Below are 21,288 nucleotides of genomic sequence, written 5' to 3' on the forward strand. Positions count from 1 at the left end.
CTCTGTGCACTGCATATACGACACTAAACAGCGAAAACGAAACTTACCACAGTGTCATCACTAGCCTACAGTTACTTATATATATATATTCATAATAAAAAAATATTTTAAAAAATCATATTGCTGTGGTCTTTCCATTGTTATAGTTTGTTTTATTACTGTTTGGGTTTGTTGATTATTGTGTGTTAATTGTGAGCTGACTGCAGTACGGCTGATGGCCCGAGGCACAATTCCCCATGTGGGATAATACAGTTTGTTTTTCTGTACATGAAGAGACTTGAGCCTATAGATGCAGGGAACTCACCAAGCTGGAAATCCACATGCTAATGTTTGAGTTTAACTCTGAGTTTTGGAGATCTCTCTCTTTTTTTAAAAAAAATTTGAATAATGGAGATGTTTTATTTAAGAAAACTGAGATCATTTTACTTATCTCTCCTTTTCTTGCAGAAATTTTTAACTGGACCATTTTTAACTTATCTGGCTGGACCTATTTACACACACACTCAAACACACACACACACACACACACACACACAGACACACACTTTTTATCTTTATCTAAATTACACTAGACAGGAGACAGTTAATTTTTATGTTCTGACATGTTCAGTGACACACTGCTCTACACACACTATACACACATCAAAAACTGTCAAATACTTTTTGGAAGTCTAAGAATAACATGGAGAAACTCTTTCTGTATCAAAGGCCCTAAAGTGGGTGGCGACTGATGTTGGATTTAAACTGAAGGAAGTGAAACTATCATCACTGTGTGCATCAGTGCAGTTACTACTAGATCCTGAGGGAATATAGTTAAAGTTCGAGCACATTCAACATGAGTTTCCAGATCAACTTTACAGATATGAGACACGGACTGGAGAGAAGAACAGTTTCTGTGGCGAATTCAGAAGAGGAGTTCAGGAACACCACAGTGCAGGAGTTAAAGAGAAAACTCATTCCTGAAGACCAACGTAAGTCCAACACTTCAGTCTTCTGTGTACATTAGCTAACATATGTGAAGTAGATTGTGATGTTAATAAAGAAAATCTGTATTTGAATGTAGATTCAGCTCTTATTAACGGAGAAGCCTGAGATTGAGAAGTTAGCAAATAAATAACCTAATATTAATGAGGAAAACATGTGATTTGTTACGTGTGTGTGTGTGTTCGCTGTTCCTCATGTTTCTTCACAGTTGAAACCACTATACTTATACGCTTCAAGACACTGAAGAAGAATCGCACACTGGGTTTCTACGGCATTAAACATGAGGATGAAATTACTGCAGTACCCCGTGGATGTATGCATTATTTACACTAGTATTTGACATTTTTAAAAGCATTTATTCATAGTCTTAAACTGACTGACCTTTTAATTTCAGACTCCTATACAGTGACATCTCAGACATTGTCTTCTGCTGGGCATAAGTATACAGGTCAGTTTCTCTTCTGAGTCTAAAGTCCACAAACGCTTGTTTTCTCTATCAGTGGTTTTGTATTACAAACATTTTTATAAAACATGTTTACAGCTTTTATAAACATCAGGGTTTTTTTTAATGAGTTTTGTGCTTCATTTTGTGTCAATATAAATATAAGCTTTATTATGATGAGTGTAAAATACCTTTAATAATTGATCCTTCACATTATTAAGGGCACCGAAAGACAGGCAAAAATTCAGTAATCTTCTGGGGTTTTTTCACATCATCTCTCACAGAAACGTATACCTATGAAGATGACGATGATGAAGGTAAAGAATTGCCCAGGACTCAATCTATGGACATTATGATTCCGATGCAACAGACTGACCCATATTCTCCTGTTCTCTTGTGAAGTCAGCCTCTTAATATAAAATGTTCTTAAAAAGAATGAATCTATAATAGTTTATGAACTTAAATGAGTTTGGTTTTGGCATGCTGTGCATTTCCTGTATGTTTCTATGTATTCATATGCAACAATTCTACATAGCCCTTTCTTACAGTTATTAAAACAATATTGAATATTTTTATTTTGTGTGAAATTTCCCTTTGCCCTGCTAAACCGTTTTTGTGTAATTCATTTAATTCATTCCAATTTGCTTGTTATAGACTAATAATACTTACTGTTATAGACTAATATGACCCCATTGAACAACGTGGGATGTGTGCCAAAATCTCTACCCGGGACGAAAGTCCTGAAAATGACCACAACCTGTGACACTATTATCACACTACAGGTGAATGGGACTTTTTCTTCCCTTTATAGATATCCTCATACATTTCTACCAGTTTAGTCATCATTAAGACAAATACTTTTTGTATTACACTTTATCTTAAAAATAAAATAAAATATGAAAATTAGGCAATATCTCATTAAATATGCGTACATATAAACCCTCGAAGCTACAGATTTTCTGAGGTGATCACAGTGTTCACAATGACCATGATTTTAAGGTCATAGAAGAGTGAAGGCATTCTGATTTGATATAAAGCTGCTGAAGTTGTGTCCACAAATAGATAAAGCAGGGTTCCCCCCTTTGTTTGCAGTTACAGAGATCATACGTTTCCTGTAGTTCTTGACCAGGTTTGCACACACTGCAGGGATTCTGGCCCACTCCTCCACACAGATCTTCTCCAGATCCTTCATGTTTCGGGGCTGTCGCTGGGCAATATGGACTTTCAGCTCCTCCAAAGATTTTCTGTTGGGTTTAGGTCTGGAGACTGGCTAGGCCACTGCAGGACCTTGAGATGCTTCTTACGGAGCCACTCCTTAGTTGCCCTGGCTGTGTGTTTCGGGTCGTTGTCATGCTGGAAGACCCAGCCACGACCCATCTTCAATGCTCTTACTGAGGGAAGGAGGTTGTTGGCCAAGATCTTGCGATACATGGCCCCATCCATCCTCCCCTCAATACGGTGCAGTCGTCCTGTCCCCTTTGGAGAAAAGCATCCCCAAAGAATAATGGTGAAGGATGGTGTTCTTGGGGTTGTACTCATCCTTCTTCTTCCTCCAAACACGGCGAGTGGAGTTTAGACCAAAAAGCTCTATTTTTGTCTCATCAGACCACATGACCTTCTCCCATTCCTCCTCTGGATCATCCAGATGGTCATTGGCAAACTTCAGACGGGCCTGGACGTGCGCTGGCTTGAGCAGGGGGACCTTGCGTGCGCTGCAGGATTTTAATCCATGACGGTGTATTGTGTTACTAATGGTTTTCTTTGAGACTGTGGTCCCAGCTCTCTTCAGGTCATTGACCAGGTCCTGCCGTGTAGTTCTGGGCTGATCCCTCACCTTCCTCATGATCATTGATGCCCCACGAGGTGAGATCTTGCATTGTGCCCCAGACCGAGGGAGATTGACCGTCATCTTGAACTTCTTCCATTTTCTAATAATTGCGCCAACAGTTGTTGCCTTCTCACCAAGCTGCTTGCCTATTGTCCTGTAGCCCATCCCAGCCTTGTGCAGGTCTACAATTTTATCCCTGATGTCCTTACACAGCTCTCTGGTCTAGGCCATTGTGGAGAGGTTGGAGTCTGTTTGATTGAGTGTGTGGACAGGTGTCTTTTATACAGGTAACGAGTTCAAACAGGTGCAGTTAATACAGGTAATGAGTGGAGAACAGGAGGGCTTCTTAAAGAAAAACTAACATTTTTTATTATGACGATGTTCTTCTTCAGCAGAAAGTGATTAATGAGAATCGGCGAGTCACTGTCGCCCCCTGCAGGACACACTCTATACTGTACACTCTATACTGTACACTCTATACTGTACACTCTATACTGTATACTATATACTATATACTATGTCTATACTATACTTTACATTATTTAAATGAAAACTCTGGGGGGAAAAATAAGATTAATTTATTTTTGTAAACAATATTTTAGATTATTACAAATAAAACAGCAGTGAGGTGAAAAATTATGTTTGTAAAGTAGTAGTTAATCAAGATGGCTTGTTGGTGAAATTTTGCTAATTTAATTTATCTCATTTTTGGAGAATATTTTTTCAGTGTTTGTGTAGTTTTATTTATTTTGTAAAACACAGGATGACATGTTTATGATATACAACTTTGTATACAGACTACAAATTGTATTAACAATATGTTCAATGTCATTAGAATACAAATGTTAACAAAGTTTTAAGTTAAAACTGCAGTTTTAAGGAGAAAATACTATGAATTTACACATGGTTTGTCTTAAAGCATATTAAAAACACTTCATAGACACATAAACAACATTAAAAGCTGGATTTTCACCACGAGGGGACTTTAACATTATTTAATTTATTATTTAGCCTAACTGTTTAGTTGAAATTTTTAATTGTATTGAAGATTTTAAAATATCTGTCAGTCTCTGTTTTTATTGTTATTACACTAAGTTTGAATAGCGATATAATCTAGGCTATATACTTATATTTGACCCATATGTTTTTAGGCAAAACATAGTAGTAAATATATGTGTATTGACAAGATACATTTTGCATTTAAAATGTTTGCCTGTTCGTCCGATCCACTACTAGGCCTACCTGTTCAATAAAGTACCTGATCAACGATACCTGTGTTCCTTATCTGTGTCAGTTAATCACTTTAGCCAGACAACCATGTTAAATGTTGATTAACATCAAGACTTCCAGTGATAAAAATGATAGGTTGATTATAGGCCTTTTTCTGTTCTGCACTCCAGAAAGCTTCCTCTGTCCATTTTATTTATAGACTTAATGTCGGAGGTTGAGTGGTTGATATTTATATAATACATTTGTATCGGTTTTAACAAATAACTTTTGATTATTTAAAGTTTTATTAAGGAGATTTTCAAATAATGATTTTAGCTCAATGGCGCCCCCTCTCTGTGCACTGCATATACGACACTAAACAGCGAAAACGAAACTTACCACAGTGTCATCACTAGCCTACAGTTACTTATATATATATATTCATAATAAAAAAATATTTTAAAAAATCATATTGCTGTGGTCTTTCCATTGTTATAGTTTGTTTTATTACTGTTTGGGTTTGTTGATTATTGTGTGTTAATTGTGAGCTGACTGCAGTACGGCTGATGGCCCGAGGCACAATTCCCCATGTGGGATAATACAGTTTGTTTTTCTGTACATGAAGAGACTTGAGCCTATAGATGCAGGGAACTCACCAAGCTGGAAATCCACATGCTAATGTTTGAGTTTAACTCTGAGTTTTGGAGATCTCTCTCTTTTTTTAAAAAAAATTTGAATAATGGAGATGTTTTATTTAAGAAAACTGAGATCATTTTACTTATCTCTCCTTTTCTTGCAGAAATTTTTAACTGGACCATTTTTAACTTATCTGGCTGGACCTATTTACACACACACTCAAACACACACACACACACACACACACACACAGACACACACTTTTTATCTTTATCTAAATTACACTAGACAGGAGACAGTTAATTTTTATGTTCTGACATGTTCAGTGACACACTGCTCTACACACACTATACACACATCAAAAACTGTCAAATACTTTTTGGAAGTCTAAGAATAACATGGAGAAACTCTTTCTGTATCAAAGGCCCTAAAGTGGGTGGCGACTGATGTTGGATTTAAACTGAAGGAAGTGAAACTATCATCACTGTGTGCATCAGTGCAGTTACTACTAGATCCTGAGGGAATATAGTTAAAGTTCGAGCACATTCAACATGAGTTTCCAGATCAACTTTACAGATATGAGACACGGACTGGAGAGAAGAACAGTTTCTGTGGCGAATTCAGAAGAGGAGTTCAGGAACACCACAGTGCAGGAGTTAAAGAGAAAACTCATTCCTGAAGACCAACGTAAGTCCAACACTTCAGTCTTCTGTGTACATTAGCTAACATATGTGAAGTAGATTGTGATGTTAATAAAGAAAATCTGTATTTGAATGTAGATTCAGCTCTTATTAACGGAGAAGCCTGAGATTGAGAAGTTAGCAAATAAATAACCTAATATTAATGAGGAAAACATGTGATTTGTTACGTGTGTGTGTGTGTTCGCTGTTCCTCATGTTTCTTCACAGTTGAAACCACTATACTTATACGCTTCAAGACACTGAAGAAGAATCGCACACTGGGTTTCTACGGCATTAAACATGAGGATGAAATTACTGCAGTACCCCGTGGATGTATGCATTATTTACACTAGTATTTGACATTTTTAAAAGCATTTATTCATAGTCTTAAACTGACTGACCTTTTAATTTCAGACTCCTATACAGTGACATCTCAGACATTGTCTTCTGCTGGGCATAAGTATACAGGTCAGTTTCTCTTCTGAGTCTAAAGTCCACAAACGCTTGTTTTCTCTATCAGTGGTTTTGTATTACAAACATTTTTATAAAACATGTTTACAGCTTTTATAAACATCAGGGGTTTTTTTAATGAGTTTTGTGCTTCATTTTGTGTCAATATAAATATAAGCTTTATTATGATGAGTGTAAAATACCTTTAATAATTGATCCTTCACATTATTAAGGGCACCGAAAGACAGGCAAAAATTCAGTAATCTTCTGGGGTTTTTTCACATCATCTCTCACAGAAACGTATACCTATGAAGATGACGATGATGAAGGTAAAGAATTGCCCAGGACTCAATCTATGGACATTATGATTCCGATGCAACAGACTGACCCATATTCTCCTGTTCTCTTGTGAAGTCAGCCTCTTAATATAAAATGTTCTTAAAAAGAATGAATCTATAATAGTTTATGAACTTAAATGAGTTTGGTTTTGGCATGCTGTGCATTTCCTGTATGTTTCTATGTATTCATATGCAACAATTCTACATAGCCCTTTCTTTTACAGTTATTAAAACAATATTGAATGTTTTTATTTTGTGCGAAATTTCCCTTTGCCCTGCTAAACCGTTTTTGTGTAATTCATTTCATTCATTCCGATTTGCTTGTTATAGACTAATAATACTTACTGTTATAGACTAATATGACCCCATTGAACAACGTGGGATGTGTGCCAAAATCTCTACCCGGGACGAAAGTCCTGAAAATGACCACAACCTGTGACACTATTATCACACTACAGGTGAATGGGACTTTTTCTTCCCTTTATAGATATCCTCATACATTTCTACCAGTTTAGTCATCATTAAGACAAATACTTTTTGTATTACACTTTATCTTAAAAATAAAATAAAATATGAAAATTAGGCAATATCTCATTAAATATGCGTACATATAAACCCTCGAAGCTACAGATTTTCTGAGGTGATCACAGTGTTCACAATGACCATGATTTTAAGGTCATAGAAGAGTGAAGGCATTCTGATTTGATATAAAGAAAATGGTTAAAAAAAACAGTCAACCTATTAAGCAACATACAGGAATTGCCAGTTACAGTTCACAGTTGAGGAGCTACTCCCACATGAGATCACCAACTCTGCATTCTTCTTGGTTGACAAAGGCGGTTACTTGAGGAAGAGTGCCAGATCACAACTTGGGACTGAGCTGCTGAAGTTGTGTCCACAAATAGATAAAGCAGGGTCTCCCCCCCCCCGTATTTGAGACACTGCCCCGATTTTGCAGGTTTTACCACTTACAAAGCATGTAGAGGTCTGTAATGTTTATCATAGGTACACTTCAACTGTGAGAGACGGAATCTAAAACAAAAATCCAGAAAATCACATTGTATGATTTTTAAGTAATTTGCATTTTATTGCATGACATAAGTATTTGATACATCAGAAAAGCAGAACTTAATATTTGGTACAGAAACCTTTGTTTGCAGTTACAGAGATCATACGTTTCCTGTAGTTCTTGACCAGGTTTGCACACACTGCAGGGATTTTGGCCCACTCCTCCACACAGATCTTCTCCAGATCCTTCAGGTTTTGGGGCTGTCGCTGGGCAATATGGACTTTCAGCTTCTCCAAAGATTTTCTGTTGGGTTCAGGTCTGGAGACTGGCTAGGCCACTGCAGGACCTTGAGATGCTTCTTACGGAGCCACTCTTTAGTTGCCCTGGCTGTGTGTTTCGGGTCGTTGTCATGCTGGAAGACCCAGCCACGACCCATCTTCAATGCTCTTACTGAGGGAAGGAGGTTGATGGCCAAGATCTCGCGATACATGGCCCCATCCATCCTCCCCTCAGTTCGGTGCAGTCGTCCTGTCCCCTTTGCAGAAGAGCATCCCCAAAGAATGATGTTTCCACCTCCATGCTTCACGGTTGGGATGGTGTTCTTGGGGTTGTACTCATCCTTCTTCTTCCTCCAAATACGGCGAGTGGAGTTTAGACCAAAAAGCTCTATTTTGTCTCATCAGACCACATGACCTTCTCCCATTCCTCCTCTGGATCATCCAGATGGTCATTGGCAAACTTCAGACGGGCCTGGACACGCGCTGGCTTGAGCAGGGGGACCTTGCGTGCGCTGCAGGATTTTAATCCATGACGGTGTAGTGTGTTACTAATGGTTTTCTTTGAGACTGTGGTCCCAGCTCTCTTCAGGTCATTGACCAGGTCCTGCCGTGTAGTTCTGGGCTGATCCCTCATCTTCCTCATGATCATTGATGCCCCACGAGGTGAGATCTTGCATTGTGCCCCAGACCGAGGGAGATTGACTGTCATCTTGAACTTCTTCCATTTTCTAATAATTGTGCCAACAGTTGTTGCCTTCTCACCAAGCTGCTTACCTATTGTCCTGTAGCCCATCCCAGCCTTGTGCAGGTCTACAATTTTATCCCTGATGTCCTTACACAGTTCTCTGGTCTAGGCCATTGTGGAGAGGTTGGAGTCTGTTTGATTGAGTGTGTGGACAGGTGTCTTTTATACAGGTAACGAGTTCAAACAGGTGCAGTTAATACAGGTAATGAGTGGAGAACAGGAGGGCTTCTTAAAGAAAAACTAACAGGTCTGTGAGAGCCGGAATTCTTACTGGTTGGTAGGTGATCAAATACTTATGTCATGCAATAAAATGCAAATTACTTAAAAATCATACAATGTGATTTTCTGGATTTTGGTTTTAGATTCCGTCACTCACAGCTGAAGAGTACCTATGATAAAAATTACAGACCTCTACATGCTTTGTAAGTGGGAAAACCTGCAAAATCGGCAGTGTATCAACTCACTGTACATATACAGTGGGCCAAAAAAGTATTTAGTCAGCCACCAATTGTGCAAGTTCTCCCACTTAAAAAGATGAGAGAGGACTTTTCATCATAGGTACACTTCATCTATGAGAGACAAAATGAGAAAAAAAAATCCAGAAAATCACATTGTAGGTTTTTTAATGAATTTATTTGCAAATTATGGTGAAAAATAAGTATTTGGTCAATAACAAAAGTTTATCTCAATACTTTGTTATATACCCTTTGTTGGCAATGACAGAGGTCAAACGTTTTCTGTAAGTCTTCACAAGGTTTTCACACAATGTTGCTGGTATTTTGGCCCATTCCTCCTTGCAGATCTCCTCTAGAGCAGTGATGTTTCGGGGCTGTCGCTGGGCAACACGGACTTTCAACTCCCTCCAAAGATTTTCTATGGGTTTGAGATCTGGAGACTGGCTAGGCCACTCCAGGACCTTGAAATGCTTCTTACGAAGCCACTCCTTCGTTGCCCGGGCGGTGTGTTTGGGATCATTGTCATGCTGAAAGACCCAGCCACGTTTCATCTTCAATGCCCTTGCTGATGGAAGGAGGTTTTCACTCAAACTCTCACAATACATGGCCCCATTCATTCTTTCCTTTACACGGATCAGTCGTCCTGGTCCCTTTGCAGAAAAACAGCCCCAAAGCATGATGTTTCCACCCCCATGCTTCACAGTATGTATGGTGTTCTTTGGATGCAACTCAGCATTCTTTCTTCTCCAAACATTTTGGTTTCATCTGACCATATGACATTCTCCCAATCCTCTTCTGGATCATCCAAATGCTCTCTAGCAAACTTCAGACGGGCCTGGACATGTACTGGCTTAAGCAGGAGGACACGTCTGGCACTGCAGGATTTGAGTCCCTGGCGGCGTAGTGTGTTACTGATGGTAGCCTTTGTTACTTTGGTCCCAGCTCTCTGCAGGTCATTCACTAGGTCCCCCGTGTGGTTCTGGGATTTTTGCTCACCGTCCTTGTGATCATTTTGACCCCACGGGGTGAGATCTTGCGTGGAGCCCCAGATCGAGGGAGATTATCAGTGGTCTTGTATGTCTTCCATTTCCTAATAATTGCTCCCGCAGTTGATTTCTTCACACCAAGCTGCTTACCTATTGCAGATTCAGTCTTCCCAGCCTGGTGCAGGTCTACAATTTTGTTTCTGGTGTCCTTTGACAGCTCTTTGGTCTTGGCCATAGTGGAGTTTGGAGTGTGACTGTTTGAGGTTGTGGACAGGTGTCTTTTACACTGATAACGAGGTCAAACATGTGCCATTAATACAGGTAACGAGTGGAGGACAGAGGAGCCTCTTAAAGAAGAAGTTACAGGTCTGTGAGAGCCAGAAATCTTGCCTGTTTGTAGGTGACCAAATACTTATTTTCCACCATAATTTGCAAATAAATTCATTAAAAATCCTACAATGTGATTTTCTGGATTTTTTTTTCTCATTTTGTCTCTCATAGTTGAAGTGTACCTATGATGAAAATTACAGGCCTCTCTCATCTTTTTAAGTGGGAGAACTTGCACAATTGGTGGCTGACTAAATACTTTTTTGCCCCACAGTGTATATGTATATATATATATATTTTTTTGCGTTTATTGTTTAAAGGAAAATAAAATCAAAGTCATTTGCTTGAGAAAGCCAACTTACTCAAACGTTCTGACGGCTGCTATAGAGCATTACAGCTAGAACCACCAAACCCGGGTCAGACTGATTTACACAGTTATATTTAACACATCTGTAATATTGCTGTGGAAATAATCAAGGTTATTCATGGTCTGTTGTAGCTGTTTATGCTTTTACACTTTTAAATGTCCTTTTAATGTTGGATGGTTGAAGGCTGAGTAGAAAAATGTCATCTCATATTTTTGAAGACATAGAGCGAACTACCGTTTGCTGATTGTTTACAGTTTAAGGGAATTTTCTCCTATAATTCACACAAAGCATCATGGGAAAAAAGGTGGATCGAAACCCAACGTCTTTGACCCCCCAAACACACACACAGAAAACTTGCTGAACATGTTCTCACCCTCAGGCTTCTGCAGTTAAAATGTGTTGTGTCTGAATCAGGAGAGGAATATCACAGATGAAACATTGATCACAAGCAAGAACATTCCAGAGAAATATGTGGTGGATTTCCATGTGAAAAGACTTTGACTGGAAGAAGCATTATAATGAGAACAAAGATGTTACGGTAACACTTTACTTGAAGCCCTCACGTATAATGAATTATAAAAGTATTTTTAACGCAGTAATTATGCCTTGTAATGAACAGTCATGTCATGTGACCGCATCTTCTGAGATATGACTTGCTTTTTTAAAACATAAACCACTGCGAAGAATCCTGAAACTAATGCCAGAGGAAGATGTCGATCACTGGAATTCATATTTCAACACCTCATAATGAAATATATCCTGAGCAATTGACTGAGCAACAGTCTATGTTTTTAGGTACTTGCATGGATGGAAAAAAGAATATGGGCTGTAACACAAATGCTGGACTGGTTTAGTATTGTATTAACTTATACAGATGTTGTGATTCATTTCATTTTTAGTGCCCAATTAGAGAATTCGCATTACCCTTCAAAACAATGATTTAGAATGTAATCTAACACTGTATTGAATTGTGTTAACTAAACAACTGCGAAGAAAATGTTCTTAATTTTTTAAATGAAATTTAAATTAAATTTACTTTTTGTATTAAATGATTTAAAGGGACAGCAGTGCATGCGGGATCTGTGAGAAACACATTCAATTGTAGAACGTATATTTTCTTCAAGTGTGAACATATTTAGGAGTTTTGGCTCGATATAAAGACCTGAACCGACTTGTTAATGTTAGAAGGCCTCTCTCTCTCTCTCTCTCTCTCTCTCTCTCTTTCTTCTGTTTTCTGTTATATAAATACTGTCAACATGTTTTAGAAGTATGCCACAAAGGATTATTCTTGAACCAGCATGCAATGCTGCAACTCAAATGCCGATCAGTTGCATCAAGTCAAATGCACCTATTGATGTGAATAAAACAAATCAAAATAGTTGTCAACTTTAAAAAGTAAGTGTTCGTGCTGCTTTAAAATTTTAGGTTTATTCAACTTCAAATGTGAAGTTATACTAAGTGACAACTTGGATATTTGAGTTGATTAAACTTACAATTTTATGGCAGCACAGACACTTACTTTTTAAAGTTGACAACTATTTTACAGTATACTTTAAAATATATTTTGAGTATACTCTTAACTGACAATGTTAAAGCAAATTGGAATGAAATAAATTAATTACGCAAAAACTTTAGCAGGGCAAAGGGAAAATTTGCACAAAATAAAAATATTCTATATTGTTTTAATAACTGTAAGAAAGGGCTATGTAGAATTGTTGCATATGAATTCATAGAAACATACAGGAAATGCACAGCATGCCAAAACCAAACTCATTTAAGTTCATAAACTATTATAGATTAATTCTTTTTAGGACCATTTTACATTAAGACACTGACTTCAGAAGAGAATATATGAGAGTGAATGTTAGTGAAGTTTAAAGATATGACACTTTAACTGATCACAGTATGAATATACAGTGCAATGCATAAGTTAATACACCCATGCTAAAGTTGACTAAAAAGAGGAATAAAAAAATCATATTTTGGAAATTGAACTTAATGCCTTAATTTAAAAAATTAGGAAAAATCCAACCTTTTAGGACACCAATTTTCTTTGTGAATGAATAATGTATCGTAAATAAATAAATGTTCTTCCTTAAAATACATGGTGCATAAGTGTGTACACCCCTATGTTAAATTCCCATAGAGGCAGGCAGATTTTTATTTTTAAGTATTTTTTTTAAATTAATTTTTAGGATACTATGCATCCTGATAAAGTTCCCTTGGCCTTTGGAATTAAAATAGCCTCACATCATCACATAGCATTCACCATACCTAGAGATTGGCATGGTTTTATTTCAGTTAGCCTAAAAGCTAGTTTGATTTGCATTGAGAGATGATCTTATGGAAAGTACCCCATGCCAATCTCTAGGTATGGTGAAGGCTATGTGATGATGTGGGCCTATTTTAATTCCAAAGGCCAAGGGAACTTTATCAGGATGCATAGTATCCTAAAAATTAATAATAAAAAAATACTTAAAAATAAAAATCTGCCTGCCTCTATGGGAATTTAACATAGGGGTGTACTAACTTATGCACCATGTATTTTAAGGAAGAACATTTATTTATTTACGATACATTATTCATTCACAAAGAAAATTGGTGTCCTAAAAGGTTGGATTTTTCCTAATTTTTTAAATTAAGGCATTAAGTTCAATTTCCAAAATATGATTTTTTATTCCTCTTTTTAGTCAACTTTAGCATGGGTGTATTAACTTATGCATTGCACTGTATATCTGTGGATTATGTGAGGCTGTACTGAACTATAATAATCAAAACTTTGACGGGTCAGTCTGTTGCATCGGAATCATAATGTCCATAGATTGAGTCCTGGGCAATTCTTTGCCTTTATCTTCATCATCGTCATCTTCATAGGTATACGTTACTGTGAGAGATAATGTGAAAAAAAAACCCAGAATTTTTGCCTGTCTATCAGTGCCCTTAATAATGTGAAGGATCAATAATAATTAAAAGTATTTTACACTCATCATAATAAAGTTTATATTTATATTGCCACAAAATGAAGCACAAAACTCGTTTATAAAAAGTTTATAAAAGCTGTAAACATGTTTTATAAAAATGTGTGTAATGCAAAACCACTGACAGAGAAAACAAGCATTTGTGGACTTTAGACTCAGAAGAGAAACTGACCTGCTGACCCATGCCCAGCAGACGAGAATGCCCCACATGTCACTGTATAGGTGGCTGAAATTAAAAGGTCAGTTAGTTTAAGACTATAAATAAATACTTTTAATAATGTCAAATACTAGTGTAAATAATATATACATCCACGGCGCTCTGCGATAATATGATCCTCATGTTTAATGCCGTAGAAACCCAGTGTGCGATTCTTCTTCAGTGTCTTGAAGCAGTAGATACGCCTAAGTATAGTGTTTTCAACTGTGAAGAAACATGAGGAACAGCGAACACACACACACACACACACACGTATCAAATCACATGTTTTCCTCATTAATATTACGTTATTTATTTGCAAAGAGCTGAATCTACATTTAAATACAGATTTTCTGTGTTAACATCACAATCTACTTCACATATGTTAGCTAATGCACACAGAAGACTGAAGTGTTGGACTTACGTTGGTCTTCAGGAATGAGTTTTCTCTTTAACTCCTGCACTGTGGTGTTCCTGAACTCCTCTTCTGAATTCGCCACAGAAACTCTTATTTCCTCTATTCCGTGTCTCTCGTCTGAAAAAAAGATCTGGAAACTCATGTTGAATGTGCTCGAACTTTAACTATATTCCCTCAGGATCTAGTAGTAACTGCACTGATGCACACAGTGATGATAGTTTCACTTTCTTCAGTTTAAATCCAACATCAGTCACCACCCACTTTAGGGCCTTTGATACAGAAAGAGTTTCTCCATGTTATTCTTAGACTTCCAAAGTATTTGACACTGTTTTTGATGTGTGTATAGTAGGGTTGGGCGATATATCTCATGACATTGTTAGGCGCATCTCGTCAGTAAAGCCGGTTCCTTGATTAGTAGTAAATCGCCATCACCTGCTTTCAGATGGAGCGGCATTCACTACAAAGAGCCGTAGTTAACTGACAAGCTGACAGTGGTGGAATGTAACGAAGTAAAAATACTTCGTTACTTTACTTAAGTACATTTTTCACGTATCTGTACTTTACTTAAGTAGAATCAATAGTGCATACTTTTGACTTTTACTTCGTTACTTTTTGAAGCAATTATTATACTTTCTACTCCACTACATTTCTACGTTTCGTTACATTTTCGTTACATTTTCTGATCAGTTTTCCCCTTGCCAAAACAGGGATTGAAAAAAATCTCCATGTTTTCGCTGCTGACGCGTTCATAACATGTAACTGTGGCGCTGCCAATAAAGCACCTAAAAGCTGTCACAAAGAACCGGCAAAAGTAATGATTATGAATATGTAAAATATAACAAGGAGACATTTTAATTGTTTATTAATAAACAAGTGTTTCCTGCTGTGTCAGTGTCGGCAGCAAAGATGAAGATGACTATGCTGACGCACGATCTTTGCAGTGAACGTGCCAGAGAGAAATGCACATTTCATACGAATTACATGCAGAGAACAGTCTGTTTTCTTTCGTTTTGAATTGTTCTGTTTAAAAGTACACATTTCAAGCTTTCTATATATACAGTAGGCTGTATATGTCTCAGGTCTGTGAGGCAAGTAGCGGTTTCGGTTCAAGTTTCGGTTCATGCCTTTCACCAGTACACGTGCCCGCGCCTCCGTGTCCTGATTATCTATTGTCTGCTGCTATTTACTTATTTATTAAATGAAACACTGATTAAAATTAAGATACAATTAATACAAAACGAAATTTTTTAACTTTCTGTTTGAGGTCTCTGTGAACGTTTTAAAGCAGTATTTTAGCGCCGCTTTCAGAGCGCTCACGGGAGAACTGACACGTCCGTAACATTGTTTTTTCCTCAGAAATGTGAACACAAAAAATAAAATGAATATTTTATGTTCTGTGGAGAGAGCCAACCCTTCTTCATCCGGTGGGTAGCCTATATTACTTTTGGTTTGCGCAGTGAAATTCACAGAATTACTAAAAAATATTTTGCCACCTAAAAGTTAAATATTTTTTTTTTTGTGTCACGTCCGTTACGGATTTATATTACGCATGTGTCTGTAGACTAATATTTTTCTAATGTCTGGACTTCTTTATTAAGGGAGTAGGGAGTATGGATATATAAACAGTTTAAATTGGTATTAAATGCATTTTCTGAGAATTTACATTTCAAGTTTTTACTGCAATTGTCACGTCCATAACGCTGGGATTGCCCAATTTGAAAGAATTTATCCTCAGCTAGTTTTGTGGTATAGATCTACGTATTGTATAATGTTATCTTCAAATAAGGGGTGTGTCGCGATTCTGCCTTCTCACACTCACCGCGACACAGGTTCGTGGATCCGAGTGTTGTGTACCGATTTCGGTTTCAGATTGCATAGGCCTATTGTTACAGCCCTAATTATTAGAATATAGACATTAAGAGAATAAATTGTTATGCAAGTACTTTTACTTTTAATACTTAAAGTACATTTAAAATCAGGTACTTTTTACTTTTTACTTAAGTAAGGTTTTCATTGTGGTACTTTTACTTTTACTAAAGTAAATATGTCTCTGGTTATTTGTACTTTTACTTAAGTACTGCCCAGTCAGCAAATTACCTTTGGCAAAGATGTGGGCCAGATAAACAGCTGAGCTGTGGCCCAGATTAGTTTGTGTTTGCCGGCCCAGATATGGCCCACATCTCCTTTGCCAGAACTGAACCAAAGGACTGCCATAACTCCACCAAGCATGAGCCAAATACTACAATTTCATGTGGCCCATATGTGGGCCTGGTATGCAACTTTAGTATGGTTGAGTTCTGTTAAAATCTAACGGCCCTTATGTGGCCCACATGCAGCTGACAGTATTTAAAGTCTTATTAACTCACAGGTAAATTAAACACTCAACAACAAATGTACTCAAAACTATTTATTTTGACAAGCATTTAAATAATTACAGCTAAAGTGTTGTACTTAATTACAGTAGTATTCAGTTGAAAACATTTCATAAAAATAAATATAATTACAGCAAGAGTTGAATAATAACAGTAGTATTCAGTTGAAAACATTTATCAAAATAAATATAATTACAGCAACAGAGTTGAATTTAATAATTACAGTAGTATTCAGTTGAAAACATTTAAGAATACATAATTACAGCTACTCAGTTGTACTTATTTTAAGTAGAATTCAGTTGAAAACATTTAAGAATACAAATTAATAATATAAATAGCATTCAAAGCTAATTTTTTACACCAAAGTTCAAAACACTCGATCAAAGCGTGTATTAATGTTATGTTTAATTAGTCTAATGAGAGTAATACAAATAAATCACAGTTGGTAAAGAGAACTTTAAAGAGAAATTGAGAAAGTTAAAGCAAACTTGAAAGGTAAAGAGTTGTTGATGAGAAGTGTGTTGATGTGCAGAGAAGTCTCCAATGAGGGTCGGCATCGGCAATGTGTTGACCTTTTCCAGTAAGGGGATTCTGCCTGACTGCACCTGCAATAAAGAAGAATTTAAATAATGTTAGCAGCAATACAACCTGGAAGCTAGAGCTGCAGTAGAATGAAGAAAAAAATCGTTAATGTAAATATCCTTTAATATTTTAATTGCAATTATTAACAAATTAAACACCTCTGAATTACCAGTGTATGAAAGTTTTTTTCCAGTAAATTTTCAAAAGGAATTGCAAATTGTATTTTTCAATATGTGGGCAAGAATTATACCGTAATTCCTTATGACAAATTATTTCAATTTTTAGAATACTTTTGCACCAACAACCGGTTAAAATTTACAGCACTGCATGCATTCTGCTTCTTTTTTAAAAAAAAGACATGCACACTCTAATGTAAAAACACACCAACACAGATAGCATTAATGTCATGTTATAGTCCAAAAACAGAGTCTAAAATAAGTGTTTTTACTAACACAAAATAAACTCAAGATAATCTGCAATGAATGCGAGACAATTTGGAAGCAGAAACACACAAACAATAATGGGCCAAGTACTGAATGCAAGGAGGAACATAAAGGGTTAGTTCACCCAAAAATGAAAATTCTATCTGTAATTACCCTCAAGTTTTTCCAACTTCTGGGTTGTACGTCAGAGCGTAGACTCACTATTGGCCGACGCTGGTCATGTGTGGGATGCTGGCCAATCGTGAGCCTACGTTCTGACGTACAACACAGAAGCGCTGCGCTGTTACACTACGTTGAATAAAGTCTTTATTTTAGCTTATTTTGCGCACAAAAAACCCATAAGAAAATTTTTAAATAAATAATTTATTTTCGACACTTGATAAACTTAAGGTTCAGCCATTGTATTCTTGGACTATTTTAACAATGTCTTTACTAACTTTCTGGGCTGGCAAGTTTCAATAACAGAGAAGCCTATGGAGGAGTGAGGCAGCTCTCAGATTTCATCATATAAATTTTAATTTGTGTTCCGAAGATGAACGAAGGTCTTACGGGGGTTGGAACAACATGGGTGAGTAATTACTGACAGAATTTTCATTTTTGGGTAAACTAACCTTTTAAATACACAGTGATAATGAACTAAATACAGATAGTTGTAGGCATGCGCTGGTATGAGACTTTGACAGAATGATAATCTTATATTGTGATTACAGCTTTAAAATGTATAATTGAAACGATATGATTCGCAATATATAAAAAATAACTTTCTTTAAAAACAAAACATAAAACTTCTAAATAAAAAATGCAGTCACTTAAATGAGCCACGGATGTGATCAGGTAATGACAAAAAAAAGTTGTTTGGTTCGATACTGAGATAACAGAAATAAAAATACAATGTTCTAAAGCGGTTTTGAAAAGTTGTGTATTGTGCAAAGTGCTATACAAATAAAAGTGACTTCTAAAAAAGGTCTCACCAATGACAACTTCCTTTAAGACCAGGCGTTGGACACCAATCTTCCCATTGACTTCTCTCCAATTCATAACGTGCTGCAGCAGTTGTAAAAGTGGCTTTCAGCACTCTCCACACGGTGTTATTCAGGTCAAAGCCACCAACCAGACCCAGACAGGTAATCTGATAGGAAAAAAACACATTGTGTAAGTGGTTGAAATATGCATTTAAATAGACCACCCTAAAATGAAAGTGCTTTTATATTAAAAAATGAACTATAAACTATTACTTACTCCATCTGAAACCATATTTTCTATTTTAATATGGAAATTATTGTCATTGCCCCACCCATACCGCACATTAGGGCTGGGCGGTATGACAGTATACCATAGCATGGTATATAATCTCTATCGTTAGAAATCAGAGTAATTATAAAAATGTCCTGCCTCTTCCAAGCTTTATAATGGCAGTGAATGGCTGCTCAATTAATTGATAGTTAACAGAAATACAGCAATTCATTGTTTGTTCATGTTAGTTCACAGTGCATACTAAAGTTAACAAGTACAATTTTTTTATATTGAATGTGTTAGTAAATGTTGAAATTAACATTAACACATATTAATAAATGCAGTAGAAGTGCAGTTCATTATTAGTTCATGTTAATGTTCAGGTTTTGTATCGAAAGTCATAATTTTGGTATTGTGACTTGACACTAATTATAGCCTAACGTTAACATTAAAACTTTAATTTTAAAGAGGGAAAAGTCATGAGAAAAAGTCTTGGTTGAATATCATTTCAGAGTTAAATAAAGATACATACAATAATGCACACATATTAATGTGTTTATTCTTGGCATTTTTATATTATTATGATTAGTTGAATGATTGTGAACACAAATTAGGATTTAGGTTTTTTGACAAACAGTAACACCGACATTGGACCGCGTCACCTGCACGTTAATTCACAAATAGGCTACTACACAATGACAAACTACGGTATACTATTTTATTGTGTACGACAGTGAGCTGTTGATTTATAAACAAAAACATCTTAATTTAAAACGACAAACCAGCGAACTGCTATAGCCTAAGTTAACGGTTAAGTTACATTAAACTTTATTGTAAGTTATAGCAGTAAACTGAGGAAAATATTAGCTAGTTCAACCCCTTCCTCGATGGAACGAATAACTAAACGCATAATAACATGCAATATTGACAAATAATGCTGCATATTTCATTTATATGACTTTAAAATGCCAAAACATCACTTACCTAACCTGAATGTACACAGTCGTGAGGAAAGCAGAGTAAATGGCGTCAGCTGCCCAGCGTCTCAGTCAAACTCGCGCCGTAGTAAAAAAAAAAAATAAATAAAAAAAACTCGCGCCGTAGTCTCTCCACCAATAGGAGGGAAGATGCAGAGCAACCTGAGGTGTGGAACGGCGGATGTTTGCCGCACTTGATTTCAGGATTCCTGTGTTTTTCCACGTATAAGCCAAATGTTTACCACAAGTCGGTGTTTCTCACTGTGTGCCATAGCTCAACCACATATGGTCCTCATGTGTTCGTTGTTATCTGGGCCATATACCTCAAAATAAGTTGTGAACCAAGACAGCATTTCCCGCAGATTTTAAAGTTATGGCAAAACAAATATGGCTACGATTTGGCCCATATCTGTTCAGCCATGCCACATCTAGGCCATATGTGCCAGATAATACCCACATGTGGCCCAAATGTAATTGCTATCTGGGTGAGATTCAGTACTTCCTCCACCACTGCAAGCTGAGCCATATCGCATTAATATCGCGGATGTATCGCCTGCGATAATTAATGCGATATGGCTCAGCTTGTCAGTTAACTACGGCTCTTTGTAGTGAATGCCGCTCCATCTGAACCATAGACAGTATATAAACTGGACACAGCGACCCCATTGGATTCAACGGAGACAAGTGAAGTCAATTAGAAGCACTAACTTCCTGATGGCTGAGCGTACTGCGCAGACTCAAACTGAGCTTGACGACGTAGATGTGACGTGAGCAACCCGTCTGTCTTCTAGTAGTTGTGCCAAGCGAAATCTGAATCATGATGGCGATTTACTACTAATCAAGGAACCGGCTTTACTGACGAGATGCGCATAACAATGTCATGAGGTATATCGCCCAACCCTAGTGTATAGTGTGCGTAAAGCAGTGTGTCACTGAACATGTCAGAACATAACATTAACTGTCTAGTGTAATTTAGATAAAGATAATGTGTGTGTGTGTGTGTGTGTGCGTGTGCGAGAGAGAGAGAGAGAGAGTGTGTGTGTGTGTGCGTGCGTGCGAGCAAGCATGTGTGTGTGTGTGTCTGCGTGCGCACGCGTGTGTGTGAGTGTGTGTGTAAATAGGTCCAGCCAGATAAGAGGTCCAGTTAAAAAATTCTGCAAGAAAAGGAGAGATAAGTAAAGTTATCTCAGTTTTCTTAAATAAAACATCACCATTATTCACAATTTAAAAAAGAGAGAGATCTCCAAAACTCAGAGTTAAAGGGATACTTCACCTCTGGAAAGATGAATGTGTATTTAAATTGGGCCATTTATGTAGTAGAAATGTGAAATTATTTTTGAATTTGGAGCTTTCT

At 36.9% G+C, this 21,288-nt stretch overlaps 3 protein-coding genes and 1 long non-coding RNA gene across 6 annotated transcripts in view; 3 read left to right on the forward strand and 1 right to left on the reverse strand.

The window, feature by feature from the left end:
• LOC311071316 overlaps positions 1–20,421 on the reverse strand; it is a 171,532-nt gene extending 151,111 nt beyond the window's left edge. Inside the window, exons 1-3 of the long non-coding RNA XR_014603808.1 lie at positions 19,942–20,421; positions 18,696–18,853; positions 16,425–17,304 (exon numbers count right to left, since the gene is read on the reverse strand). This is a non-coding gene — a long non-coding RNA (uncharacterized lncRNA). The remainder of the gene's footprint in view (positions 1–16,424; positions 17,305–18,695; positions 18,854–19,941) is intronic.
• Positions 612–4,517, forward strand: LOC311071198 (uncharacterized protein). 2 transcript variants are annotated; one of them, XR_014603786.1, is made up of 5 exons: positions 612–971; positions 1,193–1,297; positions 1,379–1,432; positions 1,711–2,208; positions 2,519–4,517. XR_014603786.1 is itself a non-coding variant. In XM_084095429.1 (4 exons), the coding sequence occupies exons 1-4, from the start codon at positions 836–838 to the stop codon at positions 1,824–1,826; spliced, it is 411 nt and encodes a 136-aa protein (XP_083951555.1). In that variant the 5' UTR covers positions 612–835; the 3' UTR covers positions 1,827–2,472. The 2 variants fall into 2 exon arrangements, 1 of the variants encoding a protein (XP_083951555.1); XM_084095429.1 differs by lacking the exon at positions 2,519–4,517 and having other exon boundaries at positions 1,711–2,472.
• On the forward strand, positions 5,453–7,542 carry LOC311071217 (uncharacterized protein). 2 transcript variants are annotated; one of them, XM_084095446.1, is made up of 5 exons: positions 5,575–5,786; positions 6,008–6,112; positions 6,194–6,247; positions 6,526–6,558; positions 6,921–7,542. In XM_084095446.1, exons 1-5 carry the CDS (start codon positions 5,651–5,653, stop codon positions 6,923–6,925), a joined length of 333 nt encoding a protein of 110 aa, XP_083951572.1. In that variant the 5' UTR covers positions 5,575–5,650; the 3' UTR covers positions 6,926–7,542. The 2 variants fall into 2 exon arrangements, with proteins under 2 accessions (XP_083951571.1, XP_083951572.1); XM_084095445.1 differs by lacking the exon at positions 6,921–7,542 and having other exon boundaries at positions 5,453–5,786; positions 6,526–6,912.
• LOC311071313 (uncharacterized protein) overlaps positions 13,526–21,288 on the forward strand; it is a 28,909-nt gene continuing 21,146 nt past the window's right edge. The window contains exon 1 of the mRNA XM_084095670.1: positions 13,526–13,952. Within this exon, the coding sequence (XP_083951796.1) occupies positions 13,913–13,952 (40 nt within the window). The 5' untranslated portion in view covers positions 13,526–13,912. The remainder of the gene's footprint in view (positions 13,953–21,288) is intronic.

The sequence above is a fragment of the Abramis brama genome (genome assembly GCF_963993115.1).
Source record: "Abramis brama genome assembly, chromosome: 20".
NCBI classification, from domain to species: domain Eukaryota; kingdom Metazoa; phylum Chordata; class Actinopteri; order Cypriniformes; family Leuciscidae; genus Abramis; species Abramis brama.